Genomic DNA, 27,994 nt, shown 5'->3' with positions numbered 1-27,994 from the left:
CCCTATGGCTCATCCAGAAAAACTGAAACATAGGCCCCTTCCGCACACGCAAAATAATGCATTTTCAAACCACTTTCACCACTGTTTGCAAGTGGATTTTGCTATTCCGCACAGCTTCAAAGAGCACTGAAAGCAGTTTGAAAGTGCATTATTCTGCATGTGCGGAATGAGCCTAAGAAATGAGATGACAATCTCGGGATCACAACTTCAGGAGTGTGGGCTGCCAGTTCTCTTTAAACTGAGCATAACAGTTCCAGTGCAACTACACTGAAAATTACTTACTCCAGGGTTAAGAAAACTACAAAATAATTAAATCATTCCAAACAAAAGCAAAAGACAGTTCCCCCAGGTATTTCGCTCATATTTGAACAGATACTTTCAGAATGTGTTGTTTTTCCTGGTTGATTAAAATAGCATCACTTCCAAATTGTCTTTCCATTCTAAATTAGATGAAAATAATTCCATGCAGTTTTCTGTCTAAGCCTCAGTGTGTCACTGTTGGCCAATATGGCAGCTATAGACAGAGAATGGAGTTCCAGTGATGTTTCTTGGGGAGTGATTGTTTAGTTAACGCACTATAGAACGGGCGAAGAGCAGAACACAACGACATGGTCACTGTGCTGTCCAAAACTGAATCAGAAAGCTGGTTAATTATTCTGACAAAGATTTCCTCCTGCCTGTGGAGAATTTGAACCGATCCTCCTAAAAGCTGGGAGGGAAAGGAGACAGCTAAATTATCAAGAACTCAAATGGAAAGAAGGCACAAAGAGAATGCCCCGGTACTCAGAAGGCAAGTACTGCTCCTGTCTTTGTTGTCTTTGTGTTGCTGGTCTGCTTCAGAGCAGATTCAGTATTCAGTGCCTGAAGAGATGCCAAAGGGTTCTGTTGTGGGGAATCTCATCAAGGATTTGGGTCTGAATGCCAGAGAATTGTCTAAGCATAATCTGCATGCTGTCTCTGTGACCAAGATGCAATATTTCAGCATCAGTGCAGAGAATGGAAACCTCTACGTAAATGACAGAATAGACAGGGAAGGGATTTGTGACACAACTTCAGTTTGCCTTGTTAATTTTGAGGCAGTGATGGAAAACCCACTGAACATTTTCCACATAACTGTTACAATTCAGGACATTAATGATAATGCACCACAGTTTCTCAATGACAACATACATTTGGAGACAAGTGAGCTAACATTACCAGGCACCAGATTTCTCCTAGGGAAAGCTGAGGACCCTGACATTGGGATGAATTCGCTGCAGAATTATGACCTCAGTCCCAATCAGTACTTCATGCTGGAAGTTAGAAAAAGAGAAGATGGAAACAAATATGCAGAACTAGTGCTCAGTAAACCACTAGATCGTGAACAGGAGCAAACCCTTCACTTCATACTGACAGCCCTGGATGGGGGTGAACCTAGGAGAACGGGGACTGCCCATATATGGGTTAATGTCACTGATGCCAATGACAACCCACCTATCTTCACACAAGACATCTACAAGGTTAGTTTACCAGAGAAGACACCTGTTGGGTCTCTTGTACTCCAGGTTGTAGCTTCCGATAATGATGAAGGTTCTTATGCCCAGATAGGATACCATTTCAGCAATCTACCAGCAAATAGTCGCAAGCTATTCAGCTTGGATCCAATCAAAGGCACTATCTCTCTGCAGAGTACCTTAGACTTTGAGGAAACCAAAGAGTATACCATGACAGTGGCAGCAAAAGATGGAGGGGGATTGGTGACCCACTGCAACATTGAAATAAGGGTCCTTGATGAGAATGACAACTCCCCAGAAGTGACCCTGGTTTCCTTATTCAGCCCAGTTCCTGAGGATTCGTTTCCAGGAACCTTAATTGCTCTGATCAATGTAAATGACAGAGATACAGGTGATAACGGAAAGGTTACTTGCAGTTTACAAGATCATTTGCCCTTCAAAATTCTGGCCTCTTCTAATAATTACTACAAGATCCAAACTGACGGCCCCTTAGATCGAGAAAAATCCTCGGAATATAATATTACAATCACAGCCACTGACAAAGGGAATCCCCCTCTGTCAACAAACAAAATCATTTCGCTATATATTTCTGATATCAATGATCACTTCCCTTCATTTGAGAAATCTTCCTACACCATCTATGTGCCAGAAAACAATCCTTCTGGTGCTTCTGTTTTCACAATCAAAGCCCTGGACCCAGACATGGACCAAAATGCACGAATCACATATTCCATTCTCCACAGCAACATCAAGGAGCTCCCCATCTCTTCCTATATCTCCATTAACTCTGAGACTGGAGCTCTGTATGCCCAGAGGTCCTTCGACTATGAACAGTTCCGAGAGTTCCAGCTTCAAGTGAAGGCCCAAGATGCATGTTCTCTCCCCCCTCTCAGCAGCAGTAATGTCACAGCAGGGTGTTCGTTCCTGGACTGGAATGACAACAGCCCTCACATCCTATCCCCTCCACAGGGAAGCCAAGGGCCTAGCCTTGTTTGGAGATGAGTACCTCGTCATTAGAGGCTAGAGGCAGGATCACCTGCCATGGTTACAAAGAGTGGTGGCCGTGGATGCTGGATTCTGGACACAATGCCTGGTTATTTTCACTACCATGTTATTGTTCAAGCCACTGAACCAGGGGATTCTTCACCTGCTAGTTTCTCACACTGGATAGACTGGGACATCAAGGGCTCCTTTGTGGGAGAAAGATGCCTCAAAACAGAAACCTGGTTATTTTCCAGTGAAAGGACAACGGGCAGTCAGCCGTCTCTCTGGCCACTGTGACCCTGGGAAACCTGGTGTTTGCTGAGGAACTTCCAGAGGCCCTTCCTGGAGATGAAAAAACCAATCCAGCGAGCCTGGACTAATCAGTCTGATCTGGTGTAGTTCCTACCTGGTGCTGGCCTTGGCTTTGATGTCGTTCTTGTTCCTCTTGACAGTGATTCTAGTCGTACTGATGAAGCTACGAAAATCAGGGCATCCCCAATTTCTGCAGTGTTTAGCTCCTGTCTCCCACTCAAAGGCTGGTGCCATCTTCCCCCCAAATTTTGAAACTGGGACTTTGCCTTATTCCTACCAGCTTTGTCTGTCCTCAGAATCCAGGAAGAATGAACTCACTTTCCTGACCCCCAATATGCAGATTGGAGGCAACATTCTTTGTGATGACAAATCTGGTGTGCCTTTTAGAAGCAATGAAGGAACTCCTTTACATTCAGGGGCAGAAAATGCTGAACAGGTAAGGTTACTTTAATAATTATGTTCATTGCATCCTTCCGAATCCAACAATAGCTGATAACGTTGTATTCAGTATTTTGCTGTCTAGATGTAAAGTCCTGTCATATTCACCTCTTATAAATGGTTCTGTCTATTTGGCATTTCATTTTCAAATAATTCAGCACTTCCAAGCCACTTAATACAAAAACATTTCTTGGAATCATGTGGACTCTCCTCTTTTTTTGGTAGGATTTTGGGAAATGGTTCTTAGATCATCTGGGCATTTAGATGAGAAAAAAATTGGGTTTTGGTTCGCTTCTCGGCCTTTTGGCTAAGATCAAGTGTAGTATAATCAGTTTTTAAAATACAGGGTTGAAAATTATATTTTGGAAGAACTTTGCTAATGATTCTTTTGTTGTTGCTATACATTTAGTTATACATTTAAGTTCCAAGTCTTGTTAAAAGTATGGTATTTATGTTCAATTTAACGCAAGAATGACCAAATGCGTGTGTCTAAAGTGCTATCAAGTGTGTCTAAAGTGCTACCAAATTCCCCAAGATATTCTGCCCCTACTCCTCTCCTCCCATTGCTAATCAATCTGGTCCCCCTTAGCAGTTGCCCAAGCTTTGTAAGATTCCCAGACAGTGGCCAACTGGCCTTATCACTCCATTTGGGAATCTCAGTCCTTTGAAGCTTGCAGGTCAGCAAGAAAGCAAGCAAGCAAAAAGCTAAAGTAGTCAGAAAGGTGCAGTAGGCCAGGAATGATCTTTCCCACTCTGAGGCCCTTTCCGCACTGCAACGTTCGCATGGACGGTCCCAGGAGGGTGGCAGGCGGTGGCACAGCCTTCGCGACAGTAGCTCGCGCCGGTTGTTAACGCTATTTCACTGAGCTTATTGTCGCGAGAAGCCAGGGGACATGCCCCGCAGCCTGGAAGCGACGGCTCTGGAGTCGCGAGGCCATATGTCCGCCCCCCCCCCCCCCCCCCCCCCGCGGCTGCCGGAAGCTCAGGAGACAAGGTAGGTAGTTCGGAAAAGGGAGAAATGGCGCCTTTCCAGCCACTGCCAAGTTCCACATCGGTAATGACAGCGGTTTGAAACTCTGTTTTGAAATACCTCAGCCAGGGGCTCAGCGACGTTCGAAACAGCCAACGCCAATAATCGCTCGAGGTTATGAGCCACCGCTGCTGCGCAGCCCGGCAGTGGCCGCGGGCGCATTACCCTCCCCCAGGGATGTTGCTTTAAGCGTCCCTTGGGTCAGCTTCGCCCGTTATTCCACTCGTAGAAAACATGTTCTGAAGATTCTTTAGCTGTTTTAGATGCCAGCTAAAGAAACTTCTACAAGTAAAAGAAATGCTATAACTCTAATCCCCATTTCCATCACAAATTATTTCAGCTTGAATAATAGATGCTGGCCCTTTCCACACAAGTCGATGAAAACAGTTACAAAGTGTTTGCAAAATGTTTTCAATTCCCCTCTCCCCAGTTTGTTCGTACTCACCCCCTCAAAATGATTCCTGGCCACCATTTTGTTCTTGTTCCCTTTCTTTTCTTCTTCTTTTTTACTTCTCCTGGATCCGATGCTTCGATGCTGCAAAGCCTCGTGCAGTGATTCTTCACAGGTTGTGCACTCAAGGCTTCAAAAACATTACCCCCTAAAATTTAAAAACCCCTCACAAAAATAAAAGGCAAGCCAACGGAGCAAGCTCAGACAATAGCACTACGGAGGAAGCCCAGGGACTGTCGAGGGGGTGTGGGAAATGTTTTAAAGAGATACTCACAGCAAGCAAAAACTTTTTGAAAACATTTCAACAAAAGAATCACTAAATGCATTTAAAACATTTTTAGACTAGAACTAAAATGTTTTGGCCTAAAAACCATGCAGAACTCCTCAGAGGAAATGTTTTATTTCCTCCCTCAAAACATTTTATTTCGGTTGTGGGAAGAGGGCCAATCAGTGGCAATACGTCCTTGGAAATCATTTAATAGAGAATTTAGAGATCATGGTGTGTGTCTGACTTGGAACAAGAATTGCCACCTTTCCCTTCCTGCTGTAGTCCACCAAGGATCCAAAAATTTTAGTAACAGGTTCCCATGGTGGTGGGATTCAAACTGTGGTGTAGCGCCAATGGGGCTGGGCGGGGCACGACGGGGACGTGGCTGGGCATTCCGGGGGCGGGGCATTCCTGGGCGGGGCTGTGGCAAGGACGCAGCCGCCGTGCTGGTCCTTGGCCAGGAAATGAATGCACGTAGGCGCAGGCTGCCACGCACGCCGGTGCACCTCCTGCTAGACTGCTTCAAGTTCTGCCACGCTACTGCTGAGAGTGAGGGCATGTAACTAAGAGCAAAAAAATCACGTGGGGAAAATCACCAATTAGTAACCCCCTCTCAGCACACACAAATAACTAGTAACCTACTCTTGGGAACCTGTGAAAACCTGCTGGATCCCACCTCTGCCACCAAGCTGCTCATAAGTTTGTTCCTTAGGAAAGGCATGGGGGGAAATGACCATTTGTGCTGGAAGGGAGAGATCAGCAAAAATGACGATCTCCTCATTTGCAAATGAAAATGCTGTACTTTCACAGGTATGACGTGGCTGCATAAAGGTTCGGTTCCCCAGCTTCTCTGTTGTCGTTAGTAAAAATTTATCTTATGCATTTTTATCCCACCCTTCCTCCAAAGAACTTGGAATGGTGCGCATGATTCCCCTTGTCTAACAGAAAAGAACTTGCCCAAGTTCACCCCCTAAATTTCATGGCAGGCAGAAATTTAAACCAGTCTTGGGGGCCCACACTCACACTCAAACCTCTAAGGGAAGCTCCATTCATTGGATTGTGTTGCACATATTGAGAAAAATTACTTGGGTGCTGACCACTAATGTCATCTAGTTTCACACACGAGTAAAGCGGGATAGCAAAATAGCAGTGTAAGAGACATGCATAGAACCTGTGCATGTCCAAGTGTGTACACTTAACAATCTCTCTGTGCAGTGGGGAACCATGAAAAGGCAGGATTCTTGATCAACCTGGATCAAGGTGTGCATGCAATAATGTGGTATTCATAGTCTCTCTCTTTATATGTTCCAATCAGTGGTGGGATCCAAAAATTTTAGTAACAGGTTCCCATGGTGGTGGGATTCAAACTGTGGCGTAGCACCAATGGGGCTGGGCGGGGCACAACGGGGGCGTGGCCGGGCATTCCAGGGGCGGGGCATTCCAGGGCGGGGCTGTGGCAAGGACGCAGCCGCTGCGCCGGTCCTTGGGCGGGAAATGAATGCACGCAGGCGCAGGCTGCCACGCACGCCGGTGCACCTCCTGCTAGACTGCTTCAAGTTCTGCACGCTACTGCTGAGAGGAGGGGCAAAAATCACGTGGCAAAATCACCAATTAGTAACCCCCTCTCGGCACACACAAATAATTAGTAACCTACACTTGGGAACCTGTGAGAACCTGCTGGATCCCACTTCTGGTTCCAATGAACCCATTTAGTTTACAGGAGGACCTTGCGGCTATTACTACACACTACACACCTGTGTATGTAAAGTGCCATCATTTCACGGCTGATTTATGGCAATCCTGTAGGGTTTCAAGGCTAGATACTAACTGAGGCTGTTTGCCATTGCCTTTTTCTGCCGTAACAACCCTGGTCATCCTTGTGGGTCTTCCATCGAAATATTTATTTGAGCTGACCCTGCTTATCTTCTGAAATCTGACAAGATCAGGCTAGCCTCCACCATCCAGATCAGAGACAACACACATAGAAAAATTGAAAACATCTGATGTGTGTGAAATACTGTGAATGCATGAAGATCTCAGTATAAAGCGTGATGGGAGAAAGGATCAGTGATAGTATCTCTGGTGCTTTGTACATGTATTATTTATACAACTGTGTCAGGAGAAAGCCGCCTTATACACATTTTTAAGGCCTGCATTTTTTGCTGTTATTAAATGAAAGTGGATTAGGGTCACCACTGAAATCAGCATCTCAAAAGAAAAAGTATAATTTTTTATATTACGTACGTAATCCATCTTATTTTATCATCGGCTCATTCCGCACATGCGGAATAATGCACTTTCAAACTGCTTTCAGTGCTCTTTGAAGCTGTGCGGAATAGCAAAATCCACTTGCAAACAGTTGTGGAAGTAGTTTGAAAATGCATTATTTTGCGTGTGCGGAAGGGGCCATCGTTAGACATCTCACTGCTGTTGGCGTATTAAAATTTTGTAATGAACTTGTAGCTAGCAAAGCCTTTTTATACAAAGGAAGAACCAAAATGTCAGGAAATATTCAAATTCTACAGCTTTAAATGTGTTGTATTTATTAATAGCAGTCTATATTGAAAAAACTGGCATGAATTATTGGTGGTAGACATGCATAGTATGTACGCATACAACTTTTAACCTTTCAAGTTTTTTTAAAAAAACTGGGATATCAGTATGGCAACAGATAAAGTACTATGAAACATCTCCAATGTGTCATTTATAGATCTTTCTAAATCTTGAGTCGCCAGGTTTTATATATTTATATATCTCTGTGATCTTCCTACATCAAGAAAAGTCTGTTACAAATTCCTCATTTTTAGCTGACCATAACTAGCAGCAAAGTCCACCAACTCCATGATGTACTAAGCATGGAGAAGGAATACGTTCATGGACATTGAAGTCAACTGCTCTGTGCTCTTTCCTCAGCGTCATGTGAGAAATGAAGAAACTGAGGTCAGACAATAAGTAGAACAAAGTACAAGGTTTTGGTAACAGGAAATCACTATCAACCTCTTTACTGCACTTGCTACATTTCAATTCAATCTGCCCTTTTCTCTTCTTGCCATATTTGTATACTTGCCATATTCTTCCATTCAGACACTGGGTGTGGACTGAGCGGTCTGTTGAAGATGTATACTGAATTTTTGCCATTGAAGCTATGTGCTCTTGCACCCTCACTCATGCTAACATTTATTCTGCATGCAAAGTATTGGATGGCCATATCCATAGGGCCGCAGACTAGCTGGTCAGTTGTGAAAAGTCAAAAATATTCAACTCCAAAGAAAAGGAGAGCAAAAATATCTGTGCTGGATACAAATGATGAGTCCATACACACAAAACCACAATTTTCCCCTTTTTTTAATGAAAGGGGGAAGGTCCAATAATAAGAAAGGTTGGAGAAATTGCCAGGATGAGATTTATTTTTATTTTTTTACAAAAAAAACCCTTGTCTAACCCAATCATGGATGTATGTGTGTGCATGGCGGTGGAAGAGGGATTTTGATGCAACTAAACCCGGAATTGGAGAATTTTCCTGGGATTACAAGACAGGATACAGAGGTGGAAGACCATTTACAGTGGCAATTTTTGTAAAGTTGAGTCAGTGCATTCATATCTTTAGGGTGCCCAGATGCACAATGCCATAAATGTACATCTACAAATAGAATGTCTAAGATTTTGTCTAAATAAATCCAATTAAAAAGCTACTCAAGTGTTTTCCTGCCTGCTACAATTAAATTAAAGGATATCTTTCGAATAGTGTATTCTGCTGCACACATTCTTCCTCACATCCCTGCATAAAAAGAACTTGTTTGCAAATAATTGTCAGTGCAGAAAGTTTATCTGTGGAAGTTGTTGAAATAATCCTTTGCTGTGTTGCTGATGCTATCAGTTCTGGAGCTAAATCTTTTACCAATTAAGAGGGCAGAAAATACTTAAAAATAGGTGTGTTTTATTCCTGTTTTATAACAGAAGAAAATTCACACAATATATATATAGCTGGGGTCATGTACTAATCTGAAAAACCAAACAAAAAACGACAGACAAACTTTTCCATGATCTTCCCCAACAAGAGCCAGTGCAATTCTCTGTTTGAGACTCAGAGTGCCGCTGTTGGACAAAATGGTAATCTGAGAGGAAAGCGGAGATCCACTGATGCTTCCCGCTGAGAAATTTCTCCGTCACATCAGGAAAACAGCAGAACACAGAGATATGCAAACACGTTCACCGGGGAGAAGGAAACAACTACGATGCATACAGGCTAATCACAAACTCAGGATTCAGTGCTGCAATTTCCCCTAGTTTGGTGGAAAGTTAAACTCTGCTGCTTATCAGAAGGATCAGGAAAATGAAGGGGACAGAAATCAGGTCTCTTGGACGGCAAGTAATGCTTCTTGTGTTATCCTGTCTGTTCTGTGTAGCTGCTTTGGAAGAGATTCGTTATTCCATCCATGAAGAGATGGCAAAGCATTCCACAGTGGGAAGTCTTGCAAAAGATTTGGGACTGCATGACAAAGAGCTGAGAAACAGGAACCTGCACATTCTTTCTGAAGGTAAAAAGCAATATTTCACTATCAATGCAGAAAATGGAAACCTCTATGTAAATGACAGGCTAGATCGTGAGGCAATATGTGGGCAAAACACACTCTGTGTTGTTAATTTTGAGGCTGTGGTTGAAAATCCTCTAAATGTTTTCCATGTAAGTGTAACAGTTCAGGATATAAATGACAATGCTCCATCTTTTTTGAAAAGCAATATCAACTTTGAGATAATTGAATCCATTTCAGTAGGAACCAAATTTTATCTTGGGATGGCAGAAGATCCTGACATTGGGATGAATTCTCTCCAGAATTACCAGCTCAGTCCAAACCAATACTTCACTCTGGAAGTTAGAGAGGGAGAAGAGGGAAACAAATATGCAGAACTGGTTTTGCAGAAACCTTTGGATCGGGAAGGGGAGCAGGCTCTTCATTTGACTCTTCTGGCCTTGGACGGGGGAGAACCAAGAAAAACTGGGACAGCCCAGATCTGGGTTAATGTCACTGATGCCAACGACAATCCACCCATCTTCACTCAAGAGGTATATAAGGTTAGCATGAAGGAAAATACCCCTGTGGGATCCCCCTTACTCCAGGTTGCAGCCTCTGATAGTGATGAAGGTTCAAATGCTTATGTTACTTACAGTTTTAGTAATATCGCAGAAAGAGCCCACCAGAAATTCAAGTTAGATTCACAGAATGGAATAATTACAATTCAGGAGATGCTAGACTTTGAGGAAAAAGAGAAGTATATATTAGCAATAGAGGCAAAAGATGGAGGTGGCTTAGTGGCACACTGTAAAGTTGAAGTTAAGGTCATAGACGAGAATGATAATGCCCCAGAGGTGGTCGTTGCTTCCTTGTTCAGCCCAATCCCTGAAGACTCTCCATCTGGCACCGTGGCCGCTCTTATCAGTGTAAAGGACAGAGATTCTGGAGAAAATGGAAAATGTGACTGCCATTTGCAAAGTAATCTGCCATTTAAAATACTGTCAACATCAAGCAGCTATTACAAGCTCCTCACAGAGGGTGCCCTAGACAGGGAGAAAAATCCACAATACAACCTCACAATCACAGCCACTGATGAAGGCACCCCACCCCTTTCCACATACAGAACTATCACACTGCAGATTTCAGACATCAACGACAACTCCCCTGCCTTTGAAGAGTCTTCCTACCATCTCTTCGTGGCAGAAAACAACCCTTCAGGGGCCTCCATTTACACTGTCAAAGCCTCAGACCCGGATTTAGATCGCAACTCAAAAATAACTTACTCCATCCTTACTAGCAATATTGAGGATCTACCTCTCTCCTCTTACGTGTCCATTAACTCCGAGACTGGCACCCTCTACGCCCAACGTTCCTTTGACTACGAGCAATTCCGTGAGTTCCGGATTCAAGTGAAGGCCCAAGACGGTGGATTCCCCCCTCTCAGCAGCAACGTCACAGTGTGGGTGTTTGTTCTAGATCAGAATGATAACAGCCCTCGGATCCTGTATCCTACCAAAGGACCTGATGGCTCGTCCTTGTTTGAGATGGTTCCCAGCTCAGCAGAGCCAGGTTATCTGGTGACCAAAGTGGTAGCTGTGGATGCTGATTCTGGACACAACGCTTGGCTCTCCTTCCACATTCTGCAGACCTCGGAGCCAGCATTATTCACCATTGGATCCCACACAGGAGAGATCAGAACATCACGGGTCCTCCTGGAGAAAGATGCTACGAAACACAAGCTGGTCATCTTAATTAAGGACAATGGGGCCCCCTCACTCTCGGCCACTGTGACGCTGAATCTAGTGTTTGCTGAGAACTTTCAGGAAGCACTTCCAGAAATGAGCAACCAGTCAAGCGACTTGGACCATCAGTCTGAACTTCAGTTTTATCTGGTGCTGGCTTTAGCTGTGATCTCCTTCTTATTCCTTCTGACTGTGATATTTGCCATTATGATGAAAATTCGACAGTCAGGAAATCCCAAATTCCTCCAGTGCATTGGTCCGGATTCTTTTCCAAATAATGGTGGCATGTTCCCACCAAACTATGAAGAAGGGACCTTACCCTATTCCTACCAACTCTGTCTGTCTTCTGAGTCCAGAAAAAATGAACTAACCTTCCTGACACCAACAGTTCAGATTGTAGAGAATGTTTCTAGCAATAAATCCAGTGAACCTTCAAGTGTTGGGAACCAATTAAATGCCAATGTAGAAAATGATGATCAGGTGAGTGTTATTTTCCAGAATTACTGACATTAAATTGCATTCTAGTTAGGAACTGTGAATAAATTTTTAGAATGCAGAGTGTTTGATTCTATTATGATTCTATTATGATTCTATTGTCTCCATGTAGACAATTAATGTGAATAGTTACTGAAAACCTGCTGGTAGAAATGAAATATATTTATTTTAAATATACTTATTTAAGCAGACGTCATGCCATTGTGATCAATACACACGAAAAATTAGTGATGGCTATATATTTGAATTTCTTGGTTCCGTTTAATTCTATCGCACTCACTTGAATTACTCTGAAGTGTTGTATGAATGGGCATTTATATATTGATTTATTCATTTATACCCTACTTTTCTCCCCAGTAAGAACCCAGAGCGGATTACATGTTTGTTTAGTTATTTAATGACATTAACTTGCCAGTTTATGGCCCCAAAAAGACTTTTGAATTGTATAATTTAAACTAGTATTATTATTATTATAATTAGAACTATCACTGAAATCCACTTCGAAAAAAAACTACAGCTCCACAATTACTATCACACTCTGTGACCATAAAATAATAAAGTAATTTTAAAAAATTCAGCCACTGAAGAACCGCACAAGGAGCAGTGTGAGAGGGGAGAACATTTTTAAAGGAACATTTTCAGCTGACTACTGAACAAAGGCGTAGCAAGGGGGGAAATGCCCGGTGAACTGGTGCATCCTCCACCCCACCCCGTATGCCCTCACCCTGCCCCGGAATGCCCCCGGAACACCCTTGCCACACCCCCACAGGGGTGTGCACCCGGTGCCTCACCCCCCTGTCCCCTTGGAGCTACGCCTTTGCTACTGAAGCTGAATAAGTATGCAGGAGGCAAATTGCTGATAGGAGAGTTTCTTAGGTACCACTGCAGAGACAGAAATCTCCCTGGTAGCCACTCATCTTGCTTGTAAATGGGGAGGGGGGTGTTAGCCAGAGAAGGTCTTAGCCTGGAGATCTTAACATATGGGTAAGCTGGTTATGGGAGCATATCTGACATAGAACCTGAAAGCTGCAAAGATTGGCTCAACATGGGTCTTTAATTCATGAACTGGCAGAGATTTGCCTTCTTCTATGGTGGTCTCCACTCAAGCAGGTTGTGGCCAACCGGATCATACCTGTGAAGGAGAGAATGATAGATGCACAGGTTGTGTGGCGAGGCTGTCTGTGATCCCAGGGCCAATGTGGCGTAGTGGTTAAGAGCAGTGAACTCTAATCTGGAGAACTGGGGAATGTTTCCCCTCAGCTCCACATGATACCTGCTGGGTAACCTTGGGCTAGTCATTGTTCTCTGAGAACTCTATCAGCCCTACCTACCTCACAGGGTGTCTGTTGTGTGGAGGGGAAAGGAAGGTGATTATTAGAGATTCCTTCAAGGTAGAAAAAAGCAGTGTATAAAAACCAACTCTTCTTCATTTCAATGAATGTAGTTTCTATTCCATGAGACTGTAGAGTCAGTGGCCTGTATCTCTTAAGGAAATATATTCTGTTTCTGGAGCCCTTTCAGGCTCTTGTGGCACAGCTAATAAGAGTAATGGAGCAGCAGTGGCGTAGTGGCGTAGGAGACGTAGGAGGCGTAGCAGTGGCGTAGGAGGTTAAGAGCTCATGTATCTAATCTGGAGTGGCGGAGTGGCATAGGAAGCGTAGCAGTGGCGTAGGAGGTTAAGAGCTCGGGTATCTAATCTGGAGGAACCGGGTTTGATTCCCAGCTCTGCCGCCTGAGCTGTGGAGGCTTATCTGGGGAATTCAGATTAGCCTGTACACTCCCACACACGCCAGCTGGGTGACCTTGGGCTAGTCAAAGCTTCTCGGAGCTCTCTCAGCCCCACCCACATCACAGGGTGTTTGTTGTGAGGGGGGAAGGGCAAGGAGATTGTCAGCCCCTTTGAGTCTCCTGCAGGAGAGAAAGGGGGGATATAAATCCAAACTCTTCTTCTTCTTCTTCTTCTTCTTCTTCTTCTTCTAATAACGGGCAACACTACGATAGGAACAAACTATTTTTGTCATTTTCTGCATCCCTCCATCCTGCACATGTACATCTTATGGTTCATCATTTATAACATAAAATGTGTTAGTTACAAAATCAATACATATCAATACATAATAAAATATTCTACTGGTAGGGGAGTGAGGGCGAGGGCTATGGTTGGTTTTTAACATTTGTATGTTGTGTTTTTAACAGATATATTTATGTAAGAGGATGGTTTAATGCTGTCGCCGCACAGAGATCCTGCGTATAAGTGGGACATATATGTAAAAAATAATAATGAAAATCTCTGTAATATCACAAAATATCTTATCCATATGGGAATGTTGATTGGTTGTAGCTCTTCTGTTCTTTTCTGTTCTCCTCCCATCTTTGCAGTTTTAGCATTCCACTACTAGGGCATCTGAACTCCTATCCTGATGTATGACAAACAGTTGCTGCTTTGGATGTAGAGAGCCAGTCCCATACAAATGGACTTGCAGAGTTTGGATGGAGGCAATGGGCACCACTTAAATCACTGGTTGACATAGAACCTGGAAGCTGCAAAGACTGGCTCAACTTGGTCTTTATTTCATGGACAGGCAGAGATGTGCCTCCTTCTAGGGTGGGGTCCACTCAAGCAGGTCGTGGCTGATCACTCAACCATAAAATAATAGGATCATGCCACTGATGACCTTCGTCGTATTTTCCCTAACGCAGGTTGTAATATATTCAAAGTATTGTCCATAGATACTCTTTCCTCCATTTGAAAGCCACCAATTCTGTAAAATTTTAGCAATTCTTTAGCATTCCTAAAACAATTTAGTTGGTTCCTGAACAGAACTGTAGACTGCTACATGTGTTTACCAGATCTCAGTTGCCATGAATTGAGATTACAAGAAGCCATAAATACTTAAGCACAAAAATGTTACATTTATTTTACAGCTATGTTAAGACCTAAAATTCTTGAAAGGTATAAAATGCTGGACAACACAGAATTTCATTTCATTTTTTTAATCAAACAGTACGCAATTCCATAATTGTTTATATTAATAGAATGATAGAACCTCCTAGTGGCATTTGCATTTGACTGGGCCTGAGCCAATATATAATTGCTGGTGATGAGTGGACCAACACAAAGTTATTGCCATTGCCAAAGCCAGGAGTCCCTAGATATTTAGAAATTTTTAAACTTGCTCAATGTAGTGGCCCTTTATCTTCCAGGACTTGTTTTTACTGCTTTTTCCAAAACCAGGGATCTTAGTTTTATCATAATTCACCTGCAGATCATTTGTCTCACAAAAGTCAATGAATCCATGCAGGAGTCTTGTTAGACCCACACGAGAAAGGGATAATAGGGCTGCATCGTCCACAAATAACAGGAGAGGGACATGCTTTGGGCCGATCTTAGGGCTGTGCCCATCCACTCGGGCCAGGGCTATGGGGAGGTCATGTAAGAAGATGTTAAATAATAAGAGGGCTAGTACACAACCTTGTTTGAGTCCCTTTTTTACCTGGACCGGGTTCAATAAAAATTGGAGTTGCATTTGGGTCTGGGGCACATTGAGAATAAGTACCCGTTGTATTATTGTAGGAGAAGGAAGAATGGAGAGTACTTTCCCAGTAGTTTGATGTTGTATAAATCCTGATGCTTTTGTAAAGAGACTGAGAAGGTAGAGGCAGTAGTAAACTAATTTTCCATAGCAAAACAATATGTAGTAAATGCCTTAATATCACGCTAAGAACAGTAAACTGTTTAAAAGGGGGAAAAATAAAAACAGAAAATTATAAAGATTATTGACAAAGAGATATGATAAAGTTCTAAACTGAGACAATGTGACAGTAAAGTATATTGTGAAATTAGAGGAGTGCAAATTCATTGTTTATGGAATCAAATGTTGAAGGAAAATCCAAAGCACAGAATGTGTGCAATTGCTGGCTGAGACTCTGAGTGTCGCTGTTGACCAAGACTGAGCAACGAGGAATTCATCCATCCCAGATCAGCCGCTTCAGAGCTGGAAAAGCAGAGAGATCAGACCCAGACTGAACATCAATGCACGGAGAATCTGAAACAGAAGACCACATTTCATTTGCAACAGGATATTTTGCACTTTCTGGACAAATTCAGCCATACCTGAGTGACAGAACTCCAAAGGGACTTCTCCTATAGCCAAGAATGCCAACAATACAATGCCTGAAGGATTGCAAAAAGGGAGCTGTCTTTTGCATGCTATTTGCTTCCATCTGCCGAGCCGTTACCAGACAGATTCACTACACCATTCCTGAGGAAATAGACAAAGGCTCTTTGGTGGGGAATATTGCAAAGGATCTTGGGACTGGATGCAAAAGAGCTCTCAGGACCTGGATCCACTTGTTTCCCAAGGAAGGAGTGAGCATTTTGCTTTGAAATTTATAAGAGAATGGCCATTTGTACTAATCTTTTAAAGAGAATAGACAGAGAGGAGATCTGTGGTTGGCAGGAGAAGTGCACCTCTTAGATACTAGAGTTGTGTGAGGATTCACTTGAGGAGTCTGTGGAGTTGAAGTAGAAATGCAGATGTGTGTTGTGGCCACTTTCCAGTCAAGAGCAGTGGTCGTATCGTTGAGGCACGGTGAACCGGTTTCCCCTGTAATATGGAAGCTCAGGATCCTGACTTGGGAAACAATTCTCTACAGGGTTACAAGCTTAGCAACAGTAGTCATTTCTCTCTGGTTCTTGAAACTTCAGATAAGGGGAAACAGTATGCAAAATTAGTTCTGAAAAGGCCTCTGGATCGAGAAGAACTAGCTAGTCACAATCTTGTTCTCACAGCATATAATAGGGGAGATCCTGTCAAGACTGGCACTATACAACTTCATGTGGTAGTTCTGGATATGAATGACAATGCACCAATTTTTAGCCAGCGTACCTATGAAGTTAGTTGTAGAGAGGATAAACCTATTGGGACAATGGTAATAATGCTAAAAGCAACAGACCTAGATGAAGGAGTCAACAAGGAAATTAAATTTTCATTCCATAAAATTTCAGCATTAGCTTCCCAAATATTTCATTTGGATTCAACCACAGGGAAAATAACTCTGGTTGGAAACTTAGACTTTGAGGAGACTCCATTTCACGAAATGGAGGTCCAAGTCCAAGATGGCGGAGGTCTATTGGACACAGCAACTCTCACCATATTTATTACTGATGTAAATGATAATTCACCAGAACTGACATTGACGTCTGTCATCAACTCCATCCCTGAAGATTCTCCAGCAGGGACTTCAATAGCTCTTTTAAGGGTTCAAGACAGAGATTCAGCAGAGAATGCAGAAGTCACTTGTTCTGTTCCAGGCAACCTCCCCTTCCTACTGACAAAATCTTATGACAAGTACTATAGTTTGGTCACATCCAGAACTCTAGATAGAGAGCAGGTGGCCGTCTATAACATCACTGTAACAGCGATGGACCATGGGACCCCTCCTCTTTCGGCATCCATTGTCATTCCCCTCAAGATTTTAGATACCAATGACAACCCTCCCTTCTTCCTGGAATCTATTTATACTTCTTACATAATGGAGAATAATCCAAGAGGGACCTCCATATTTTCGCTGAAGGCAGATGATCCAGACTGGGAAGAGAACTCCAGAATAACGTATTCCATCATTGAAGAAGACATCAAAGACTCCCCTCTCTCCTCATACCTTTCCATTAACTCTGAGAGCCAGGGCATTATTTATGCCTCTGCATTCCTTTGATTTCATGAAGAGTTCATGCAAATCAGCTTCTTGGTCAAGGCCCAAGATGGAGGCTTACCCCACCACTCAGCGCCAAACGCAGCCATGGTGACTCTCTCTCATTTTAGATCAGAACACAACTCCCCCCAAATCTTATACCCTTCCACCCCAATGATGGCTCAACTGGGATTAGGAGCTGGTCTGCCCACTCTTCTGAGCCTGGTTATCTGGTCACTAAAGTGGTGGCGGTGGATGCAGACTCTGGGCAGAATGCCTGGCTTTCCTACCAGCTACTCAAGGCCACAGAGCCAGGGCTGTTCACCATAGGACTCCACACTGGAGAGATCAGGACAGCCCGTTTCTTTCTGGACAAGGATGCTCTCAAGCAAAGCCTGGTGGTTTCAGTGAAGGACAACGGGCAGCCCCCTCTCTCTGCATCTGTCACGGTCACAGTGGTGCTGGCCAACAACATCCCCGAAAGCCTCTCAGATATTAGCAGCATCTCGGGTTCTCAAGCATGACCCCCCAGTCAAATCTCAGCCCCCCACCCTGGTGGTTTGCTGTGGCTTTTGTCTCACCCTGCTTGTTTTTTCGTTTTTCCTCCTGTGGTGTTGCTGGCACTCAGGTTGTACAGATGGAGGAATTCTCAGTTGTGTGATCCTGTGAATTTCACTGGCGTCCCAGTTTCACAGTTTGTGGGAATTGATGGAGTCCAAGCTTTTCTTCAGTCCTACTGTCACGACTTTTCTCATACCACAGACTCTCGAAAGAGCAATTTTAGCTTTCCAAATGTACACTCCTCCAAGATTCTCTGCAGTGATCAAACTTGTGAGATGAAGGATCCCTTTCTCATGGCTGAAGAAAATAACACTAGTCTTGGGGATTCAGCCAATACTCAGGTGAGGCTTGTCTGTCAAATATAAAGATTCTGACTTTAAATAGCTTTTTTGTTATTAATGTGATGGTTTTACAATCACAATCACAATAGACCTTTATTGGCATAGGGTATACAATCTTGAATATAGACCGTTATTAAATTTAAAAGAGTTGTTTATGCGTAATTTTACATACTAAAATCACACTTCATTTATAAAAATATAATATAGATTTAAAAAATTTGACCATTCCATTGTACACAGAATTGTGAACAGATATAGTTCAACTACACTTAAAAGGCAGGATTAAGATATTTCTAGCCATTCGTTATTCACAGCCTATTTACTAAAAATTATAACCTTCCCCAGGATCTATAAATGGCACATACTAACTAACGCTATAACTTTATCAAATTTCCATTAAACTGCAATAAATAACAATGGAGAGCTCCTTGTATAGGACCTTCTATAATAACCTAGGAGTACCAGAGGTACATAAATTATTTCACATTTAAATATAATTTTATACTTGCGATTTCACATAGCTCTTAAGCGACATGACTTGCAGCAAATAAATTGGCTATTCTCTCCCTTAAGTGTAAAGGGATCATTACTGTTTAGCAATTTTGGGATTCATCTTATGGCAGGCACATTTCCCATTCTCAGTAGTAATAAAGCTTCCCTCTGTGGGTTAGTATTTTGCACAGGCAATAAATTATTAAAATGTGGTCCATCGTTTCCACCATGGGTAGGACAGAAGGGAACCCAGACTGTATGTAATAGAGGGCGCTTCTCAATCCGGCCTTGCAAGAGGGCAGGAGAAAAAAAATTACATCTGGCTCGGGTCAATATCCAGCATTGTTCAGAATCTGGGATTTGCGATGAATGTTTGGCCATCGTGCCAGCATCGGTATTTGTACCAAAGTACAATGGGGAGCATGTTGTTGTTGCATGATTGATTAGATGTTGATACTCCTGATCATATAGTCTAACTTTGATTAGGCTATATATTTGTTGGGGGTCCTTCAATACCAATTCCTCTAATGAGAAACCCAATGCATTGAGTATTAATGTGATGGTTCTTTTCTAAGCATTTTAGATTGAGGGACTGGAACATAAATTCTCTAATCTGAAGTATTCGCTTAGCCAATTAATGTTCAGGGTTCCGTTTGTGTGCGTTGCTTCATGCAGGCAGAATCAAGGAAGTCACAACAAGTACACTTTATTTAATATTTATCTTTAAGATAAGCTGGTTTTGGTTCACATTGGGGAGCAAGGCAGGGTATGACTGAAGCAAATCAATACATAATAAACAAATGCTTAATTGTTGCAAGAGAAAATATGATACGGATTTTGTGGAGGTTATTGTCAAACCCCCAAGTATTGAAACAATACCTTGATGTGAACAAAGGTATATTCATCTTAGGGTTGGCTTAGGAAAAGCCAAACTGACTTTTCCCGATCATATAGCAGTATAAAATCACACCGTTTTCCCCTTCCATGAGAGCATCACCAAACTTTGCAGACAGATAAGGGCAAAAACCGTTAGCGCTGGCCTTGACCAACACCTGCTAGTATAACAGACAATATGAAGACAGTATTGCAGAAAGTATAAAGCATCTACCATTTCCCCCCCAAAACCAAACGACGAGCGCCCCAGTACCCTTATGGCATCCTGACACTCTGCCTCCCTTAGTCCCCCCCCCCCCCCCGGTTTGCATGGACATCTGCGATGAAAGTCCCGAATGAGTTTCACTTTCCCGAAGTACTTTCACTTTTGCTTGTTTTCTGATTTATTTGTGGTGTTTGGCTGCTTGGCTGTTTCTGTGGGAATTCAATATTCCAGTCTGGCAATTTGTATCTCTCCTGGAAAGATTCCTTAGTTTTCAGTATGGATGTGTATGAGGAAAGTCCAGATCTTTCCAAAGAATTTTGCTGCATTTTCCATCGTGTCCAAAACAGTGTTTCTCCATTTATGTAAATAAAGTGATATTCCTGCACTGAATTGGACAGTGATTAAACTCCTGTTTCACTGAGTCTTTCTCAAGTGTTGACGATTTCTTTAAGACCATCGAAGGAGATCCTCTGTATTGATATATACCCAGAGATCATTGTCATCATCATGGCTAATTGAAACAGGAATTTAACTGATTTTCTTGCTGGAATATGAATTTTATGATATGAACTTTATGTTTATGGATCTCTATTTGAACATCTTTATTTTGATAATGCAATAGTGATATTTATTGTATTTATCTTATTACAGTTATACCCCACCTTTTTCAGGAAGAGTCAAGGCGACTTTGTGTTTATGGATATTTATTTGAGTCTCTCTATGTTGAAAATGCAATTTCAGATTCTTACAATATACAGTCAATAAATAGAAACGGTTTGTTAATACATATCACTATTTACGGCCCTGGCCCCGGCCTGGTGGAACGCTCTTCCTCCAGCTGTCCGGGCCCTGCAGGACCTTGGGGAGTTCCTTGGAGGCCGCAACTGTAAAGACGAGGAGACTGTTCAGCTTGGACCTTTGGAGGAACCAGCCACTAATAGTGCCCCCTCTTTCGGCCCTTGACAACTGGGCCACCTGTCATCCAACGAGACTCGCCATGCCTCCCTCTCTGAGGGGGGAGGGATTTTTATTACCTGGAATGCTGGGCCTTCCATCTTAACCTGCTGAGGTTTTATAATTAGAGATAGGAATTGATAGATTTTTTATCAGCTGCGCCCGGTTAAATGGTTACTTAGCATTTTTATAGTAGTATTTTATATATTTATTGCACCATGCGCAGAGCCCTTCGGGGATGGGGTGGTATAAAAATCCAATAAAATAAATAAATAAATAAATAAATAAATAAATAAATAAATAAATAAATAAATAAATAAATAAATCTATTTACAAGAAACAACTGGTACAGTTAGCGGTTTATATATACTGTACCACCCCTCTGTGATTATTTTTGTTTTTTTCTCAACCGAGTCAGTTTCCAAGACGGGTAACAATAAATATAATGCAAAAATATTCATCTCTTATAATAATTAAACATAATTTAACAAGTTAATTAAAATAAATAATATGTTTGGTTTTAGAATTTAGGTATTTATATTCCGTTGGGTAATTTTTTTCCCCTCCACAAGTGGCAGCACTCTTGATTTGCGGCATTATGGCTTTCTGCTGTCTATATGAGATTAAACTAAATGAAGACCCTTTATATTAGCATTTATTGAAATGCTGAAGATTACGTTTATTCATATTTTTACGCTATCGCCAAAGATATCTTTAATTAGCTTGAGGTTGTGTTCATACACAGTTGTCATTTTGTGTTATTGAGTAATAAAGCTTTTCATTAGAAGAGTTTCAAGTACAATGTATCTCACTTGATTCAAGTAGGAGTCCAATAATTTCATAAAGCAGATACATCTCTTACGGAATGCGACCAAAGATGGCAAAGGGCCCATTTGGACGCATATTATGGAACACTTCAAAGTACAAAAAGAACATGGATGAACATGAAATGTCTGAATACCAAACCAATCCATTAATTCATCTAATCATTTAGTCTATATTCTGACAGGCTGCAGTTCTCCAAGTTTACACTTAGAAATCTTTCTGATGACCTGCAGCTAGAGCTTGAACCAATACTACCATGCAAAGCAATTTCCCATTGGATCAGCAGGATCTCATTCGGAAAATTTGTTCCTGGAGATGGAAAATTATTACAATGAGACTGAATGACCCTGTGCCTGCAGTTCCGGCTTTTCAAGATTAAATATTTTTATTTGTGCACAGCTAAGCTATAAATAAGCTATATATTTTTATTGGGCTTGTGGGGTGGAATCAGCATTGTTTTTCAGTAAGCATTGTTTTTGTAGAAGATAACCTAGAGGTGGATAGGTGCAGTTCCCCTTACTGATTCTTCTGGGAGGTTCAAGACTTTTGGTTCATGGCTTTTCACAGTGTGACCATCAGGGTGAAATGTTCACACCCAATGGAATGCCTTACTTCTGAGCCACACGTTTTAGTGGACCACCCCTAGAAAGATATCAGGAGAGATGTATATTTTTGAATAAATTGTCTTGAGAACTACTATCCAAGGTGCCGAGAACGTAGCAGTGGACATGCTTACCAGAAAAACTTGCTAAGTTCAACTGCTGAAATCTACTTACAAGTCAAACTTGTTATCCTGCCCTCATTGTTCGCTGCCGAACTGCAGCCTTGAGCCAAGCAGCTTGACAGCTGCCCAGTAACCATGGTAGATAAGTTCCATTTTTTTAATGTCTTGTGGCTGCTTGTGCAGCTAAGCAGAAAATAAAATCTATTCCTTCCCACAGTCATGGTCTGGTCAGGTGATGAAAGTGCTCGCTGTCTATACCTGCACAGTTTTTTAAAAAAGGTAAATGTAGTCCCTATACAAGCACTGGGTCACTGGGTCATTATTGACCCATGGGGTGATGTTGATGTTTACTAGGTAGACTATGTTTACAGGGTGGTTTGTCATTGCCTTCCCATTGTCTACACTTTACCTCCAGCAAGCTGGGTACTCATTTTACTGACCTCAAAAGGCTGGAAGACTGGCTACCTGAAACTTTCTTTTGGGACAACCGTGAACCGACAACCTGAAACCAACTTCCTTCAGGGTCGAACTCAGGTCATGAGCAGAGTTTTGATTGCAGTACCACTCTGTGTCATAGGGCTCTATGCACAATAAAACTGATTATTTGAGTGACCTGCATTGAATACATTGCCTGCTCTTGGCAAAGCATACTTTTTAGTCTCTTAAAGTTTTAAAAAAATGTTGGAAGTGATTTATTTCAGTGGCATCGATGGGATGAAATAACCTTCGACGCCCATGAGATTCTGCAAGAACGGGCATGTGAAAACTGCTCTAGATCAATGCAACCATTGTTCAAGCTGTCAGACCCTCCAGTAGGAAAATCCATTTTTCCCATGGCGTTCTTTATCTCTTTGCTCTCTTCATCTTTTTTTTCTCTCCAAAAAATTGGCACCAGCACTCAACAGCAAATGGCAATAAACAACAGTGGGAGAGAGAATGTTAATGCTTCTCTTGCCTTGTCGTACACAAACTACTTGACATTTGGCTGCAGTGTGGATGCTCAAGTACATCTAACTAGGATCTGATACCATAGCTATATTACTATTATTGTTTCATGGATACTGAGTGCCCAGTTTTTGGGAGTTAGGGATATCCTGATGACACCCAGCTGTAGCGTTCTCTGCCTAGTGTTGTAGGAACATTAATAACCTTGAACATCAGTAGTTGAAGATCAGTAATTTAAATCCTGAACACTCCATTAACTACCTGATGAGAATGAATCATGAAGACCTCAGTCAGAACTATAATCACCTTGGGCCAGCTTCTTCAGAGCAGAAACCACCTGTTCAACATTCCTTGTGATGTGTCAGGACTGAATCGAAAATCCCTAACACACTGACCGTAACAGTAGCCCTAACACGAAAACCCCTAAAACAGTTACTGTGCAAAATCTGTACATACCTCCCCCCCCCTCCAGCAACGTTCAGCCAAAGTAAATTTAAGATTTGTTCCCGATATTTTCACACTGGAAGTCTAATTGGTTCAATTCAAGACACCATAAAATTTGCAGAAAGAAAGAATGTCCAGCCATTACTATGAAGATTCACTTTCCTGAACAAATGGATGGACCAAAGATATGAGACTGGATATAATGGAACTACCAAACTGTGGACCCAAATAATTTAGTGTGTTCCTTTTACTGGTGACACTGTCATGAAGAAAAGATCAGCAGAGAACTGGGTTTTGGCAGGTTGAGAAAGGGCTAAAGTTTGAGTTTGTGTCTGTAATTCCATGGCATTTTTTAAAAGTTGGAGATCACAATTATTAGCAACAATAATCCATTTCCATTAAAGAAAAATGTTATCTACAAAGGGAAAGATAATTATTACCGTCTTAAAGGAAACTACAATGCAAAAGAAATGATTTTCATTAGCCAATTTTGCTCCAGAGAGCAGCAGTGGCGTAGGAGGTTAAGAGCTCGTGTATCTAATCTGGAGGAACCGGGTTTGATTCCCAGCTCTGCCGCCTGAGCTGTGGAGGCTTATCTGGGGAGTTCAGATTAGCCTGTACACTCCCACACACGCCAGCTGGGTGACCTTGGGCTAGTCACAGCTTCTTGGAGCTCTCTCAGCCCTACCTACCTCACAGGGTGTTTGTTGTGAGGGGGGAAGGGCAAGGAGATTGTAAGCCCCTTTGAGTCTCCTGCAGGAGAGACAGGGGGGATATAAATCCAAACTCTTCTTCTTCTTCAGTAATCATTTAAAAACCCAATGGAAATGAAAGCATCTGTAAGGAAAAGGAGTATGAATTTCAGAGAAACCTCTTGGGATCAAATGCAAGGAAAATAACTCTTAAGGAAATATCCTGAAGCAATGTGTCAGTTTATACTAGAGATTATTTTTCTTGCAATTCTCTCTTGATCCTCAGAGTGCCGCTATTGGACAATGTGAGCTGGAAAGAGAACACAGAACCCATGAAGCTTCCTACATTGTGATAACTAATCACAGAAACTGGAGCTGAAAGAGCAGACTTGGTGAATCAAAGAAAGACTGTTCTGATGCGCACAAAATAAGGAAGGGAACCCATTTATTCCTCACAGTGATTTCCTGCATCCTCGTGAGAATCTGATCTGATTGTAAGCAACCGAGGGAAAAGACAACTAATTAGTTCAGGATCCAGATGGACAGAAAGCACAAAGAGAATGTCCCGGCATTCAGAAGGCAAGTACTGCTTCTCTCTCTATTGTCTTTGTGCAGCTGGGTTTCTTCGGAGCAGATTAAGTATTCCATACCTGAAGAAATGCCAAAGGGTTCTCTTGTGGGGAATCTCGCCAAGGATTTGGGTCTGAATGCCAGAGAACTAGCAAAACACAACTTGCATGTTATAGCTGTGGCTAAAATCAAGCATTTCATGATCACTCCAGAGGATGGAAATCTCTATGTAAATGACAGGATAGATCGAGAGGAAATGTGTGGCAAGAATTCTCTGTGCATCACTAATTTTGAAGCAGTGATGGAAAACCCTCTGAACGTTTTCCATATAACTGTAACAATTCAGGACATTAATGATAACGCACCACAGTTTCTCAATGACAACATACATTTGGAGACAAGTGAGGTAACATTGCCAGGTACCAGATTTCTCCTTGGGAAAGCTGAGGATCCTGACATTGGGATGAATTCTCTGCAGAATTATGACCTCAGTCCCAATCAGTACTTCATTTTGGAAGTTAGAGAGAGACAAGATGGAAATAAATATGCAGAACTTGTGTTGAAGAAGACACTGGATAGGGAGAGAGAGCAGACATTCCATTTGGTGCTAACCGCCCTGGATGGGGGTGAGCCTAGAAAAACCGGGGTTGCTTATGTGAGTTCGTATGTCACTGATGCACCAATGATAGCCCACCTGTCTTCACTGAAGACATGCAGGGTTAGTTTACCAGAGAAGACACCTGTTGGGTCTCTTGTACTCCAGGTTGTGGCTTCTGATAATGATGAAGGTACAAATGCTCAAATAACATATCATTTCAGCAATCTACCAATTAATGCCCATCAGAAATTCAAACTGGATCCAACCAATGGAACAATTGTCCTTATTGATTCATTAGACTTTGAAGAAATGGAAGAATACACTATGACCGTAGCAGCAAAAGATGGAGGGGGTTTAGTGACACACTGCAACGTTGAAATCAGTGTTCTTGATGACAATGATAACTCCCCAGAAGTGACGTTAGCCTCTGTATTTAGTCCTGTCCCCGAAGATTCTCCACCTGGAACCCTGATAGCTTTAATAAACATAAATGACAAAGATACAGGGGATAATGGAAAAGTTACTTCAAGTTTACAAGGTCATTTGCCATTCAAAGTTGTTCCGACATCTAATAACTACTACAAGCTCCTGTTAGACAGTCTGCTAGACAGAGAAAGTACTTCCATGTATAATATTACAGTTACTGCCACTGACAAAGGGAATCCCCCTCTGTCAACACATAAAACCATCTCATTGCTTATTTCTGATATCAATGACAATTACCCTTCTTTTGAGAAATCTTCCTATACCGTATATGTACCAGAAAACAATCCTTCAGGTGCTTCCATATTCACAGTCAAAGCCTTGGACCCAGACATGGACCAAAATGCACGTATCACATATTCCATCCTCCACAGCAACATCAAGGAGCTCCCCATCTCTTCGTATATCTCCATTAACTCTGAGACTGGAGCTCTGTATGCCCAGAGGTCCTTTGACTATGAACAATTCCGAGAGTTCCAGCTTCAAGTGAAGGCCCAAGATGGTGGTTCTCCCCCTCTCAGCAGCAATGTCTCCTGGTGAGGGTGTGAACAGTTCTGGATCGGCTGACAGCTTGCTTGGATGCATCCCCTTCACAAGAAGCCAAGAGCTCAGCAGGCTTTGAGATGGGTGACACCTCGTTAAAACTGAGGCAGGACACTGGGTTTGGTGTTAGCCGTGGATGCTGATTCTGGACACACAATGCCTGGCTTTCTTACCATTATCGGCCTGGCCACTGAACCAGGTTACTTCACTGTTAGTTTCTCTCACGTTAGAGTGAGATTAGGACATCAAGGGCCTTTTGTGGAGAAAGATGCTGCAAAGCAGAGGCTAGTGTTTGGTGAAGGATCGTGGGCGACACTACCCTCTCCAGCCACTGTGACTCTGAACCCTGGTCGCTGCTGAGGGCACCAGGAGGCCCTCCCAGAAATGAAAAACCAATCCAGCGGGCCTGACTATCAGTCTGATCTGCAGTTCTATCTAGTCCTGGCCTTGGCTTTGATGTCGTTCTTGTTCCTCTTGACTGTGATTCTGGTCATCCTAATGAAGCTTCGAAAATCAGGGAATCCCAAGTTCCTACAGTGTTTAGCTCCTGTTCCCCATTCAAAGGCTGGTGCCATCTTCCCTCCAAATTTTGAAGATGGGACTTTGCCTTATTCCTACCAGTTGTGCCTGTCCTCAGAATCCAGGAAGAACGAGCTCACCTTCTTAACTCCCAATATTCAGATTGCAGGTAATGTTCTTGGTAATGGCGACTTGGGAATGCCTTTGACAGGCAATGAAGAAAACCATTTAAAGTTAGAGATGGAGAATACTGAAAAGGTGAGTTATCTTCTCAGAACTTATTTTAGTGCCCATTTAATAACCATTTACCATATCATAATTGTAACTGAGTTATGTGTGATGGTGGTGATGTGATTATTTTAAATTTTTCAGTTTTTGCTGACTACCTCTTTTGGAATAAATAAACCTTTATTCTATGTTTTCTACTAATATTACTGTAAACTATTGAGGTCACTGTAGCCACAGTTAATACATATTCTCCCAAACTTCCATTAAATACAATAAAAATTATTATACCCAGGATTTTTGATTATACAAGCAGGTGTTAGCATGGGGCTCAATCCACTTGCCTTCCTTCACTCTTCCTCTCCAGCTGCCCCTTATGGAGTGTCATTGGCCTTTCCTGCCTGCTCTCTCTTTCCAATGGTCCCTTCTTGCTAATAGTCTGAGCAGGTGTAACATGGTCTGGGGCTTTGTGGGAGGGATGGATACATGGATGAATGCATAGAAGATGCAGAGGGGAGTCATGTCCCAAGTAATGGCCAGAAAACTATCATTGCCGGG

At 42.3% G+C, this 27,994-nt stretch overlaps 2 protein-coding genes and 1 pseudogene across 17 annotated transcripts in view; all 3 read left to right on the top strand.

The window, feature by feature from the left end:
* LOC125443375 (protocadherin gamma-C5-like) overlaps positions 1–27,994 on the top strand; it is a 373,248-nt gene that overhangs the window by 244,229 nt on the left and 101,025 nt on the right. The gene's annotated exons all lie outside the window — the stretch shown is intronic.
* On the top strand, positions 595–26,689 carry LOC125443719 (protocadherin gamma-B1-like). The gene is made up of 2 exons (XM_048516013.1): positions 595–2,037; positions 26,325–26,689. The coding sequence occupies exons 1-2, from the start codon at positions 750–752 to the stop codon at positions 26,687–26,689; spliced, it is 1,653 nt and encodes a 550-aa protein (XP_048371970.1). The 5' UTR covers positions 595–749.
* On the top strand, positions 3,515–3,616 carry LOC125443914 (annotated as a pseudogene).

This window comes from Sphaerodactylus townsendi, linkage group LG14, assembly GCF_021028975.2.
Source record: "Sphaerodactylus townsendi isolate TG3544 linkage group LG14, MPM_Stown_v2.3, whole genome shotgun sequence".
Lineage (NCBI taxonomy): Eukaryota > Metazoa > Chordata > Lepidosauria > Squamata > Sphaerodactylidae > Sphaerodactylus > Sphaerodactylus townsendi.
This window is presented reverse-complemented; position numbering and strand designations above follow the sequence as displayed.

Coding starts and splice junctions, on each gene's coding strand:
- LOC125443719 (XM_048516013.1), top strand. CDS start 750: ATGGAAAGAAGGCACAAAGAGAATGCCCCGGTACTCAGAAGGCAAGTA. Junction 2,038..26,324: donor AATCACAGCCACTGACAAAG/GGAATCCCCCTC, acceptor CCACTGACAAAG/GGAATCCCCCTCTGTCAACA.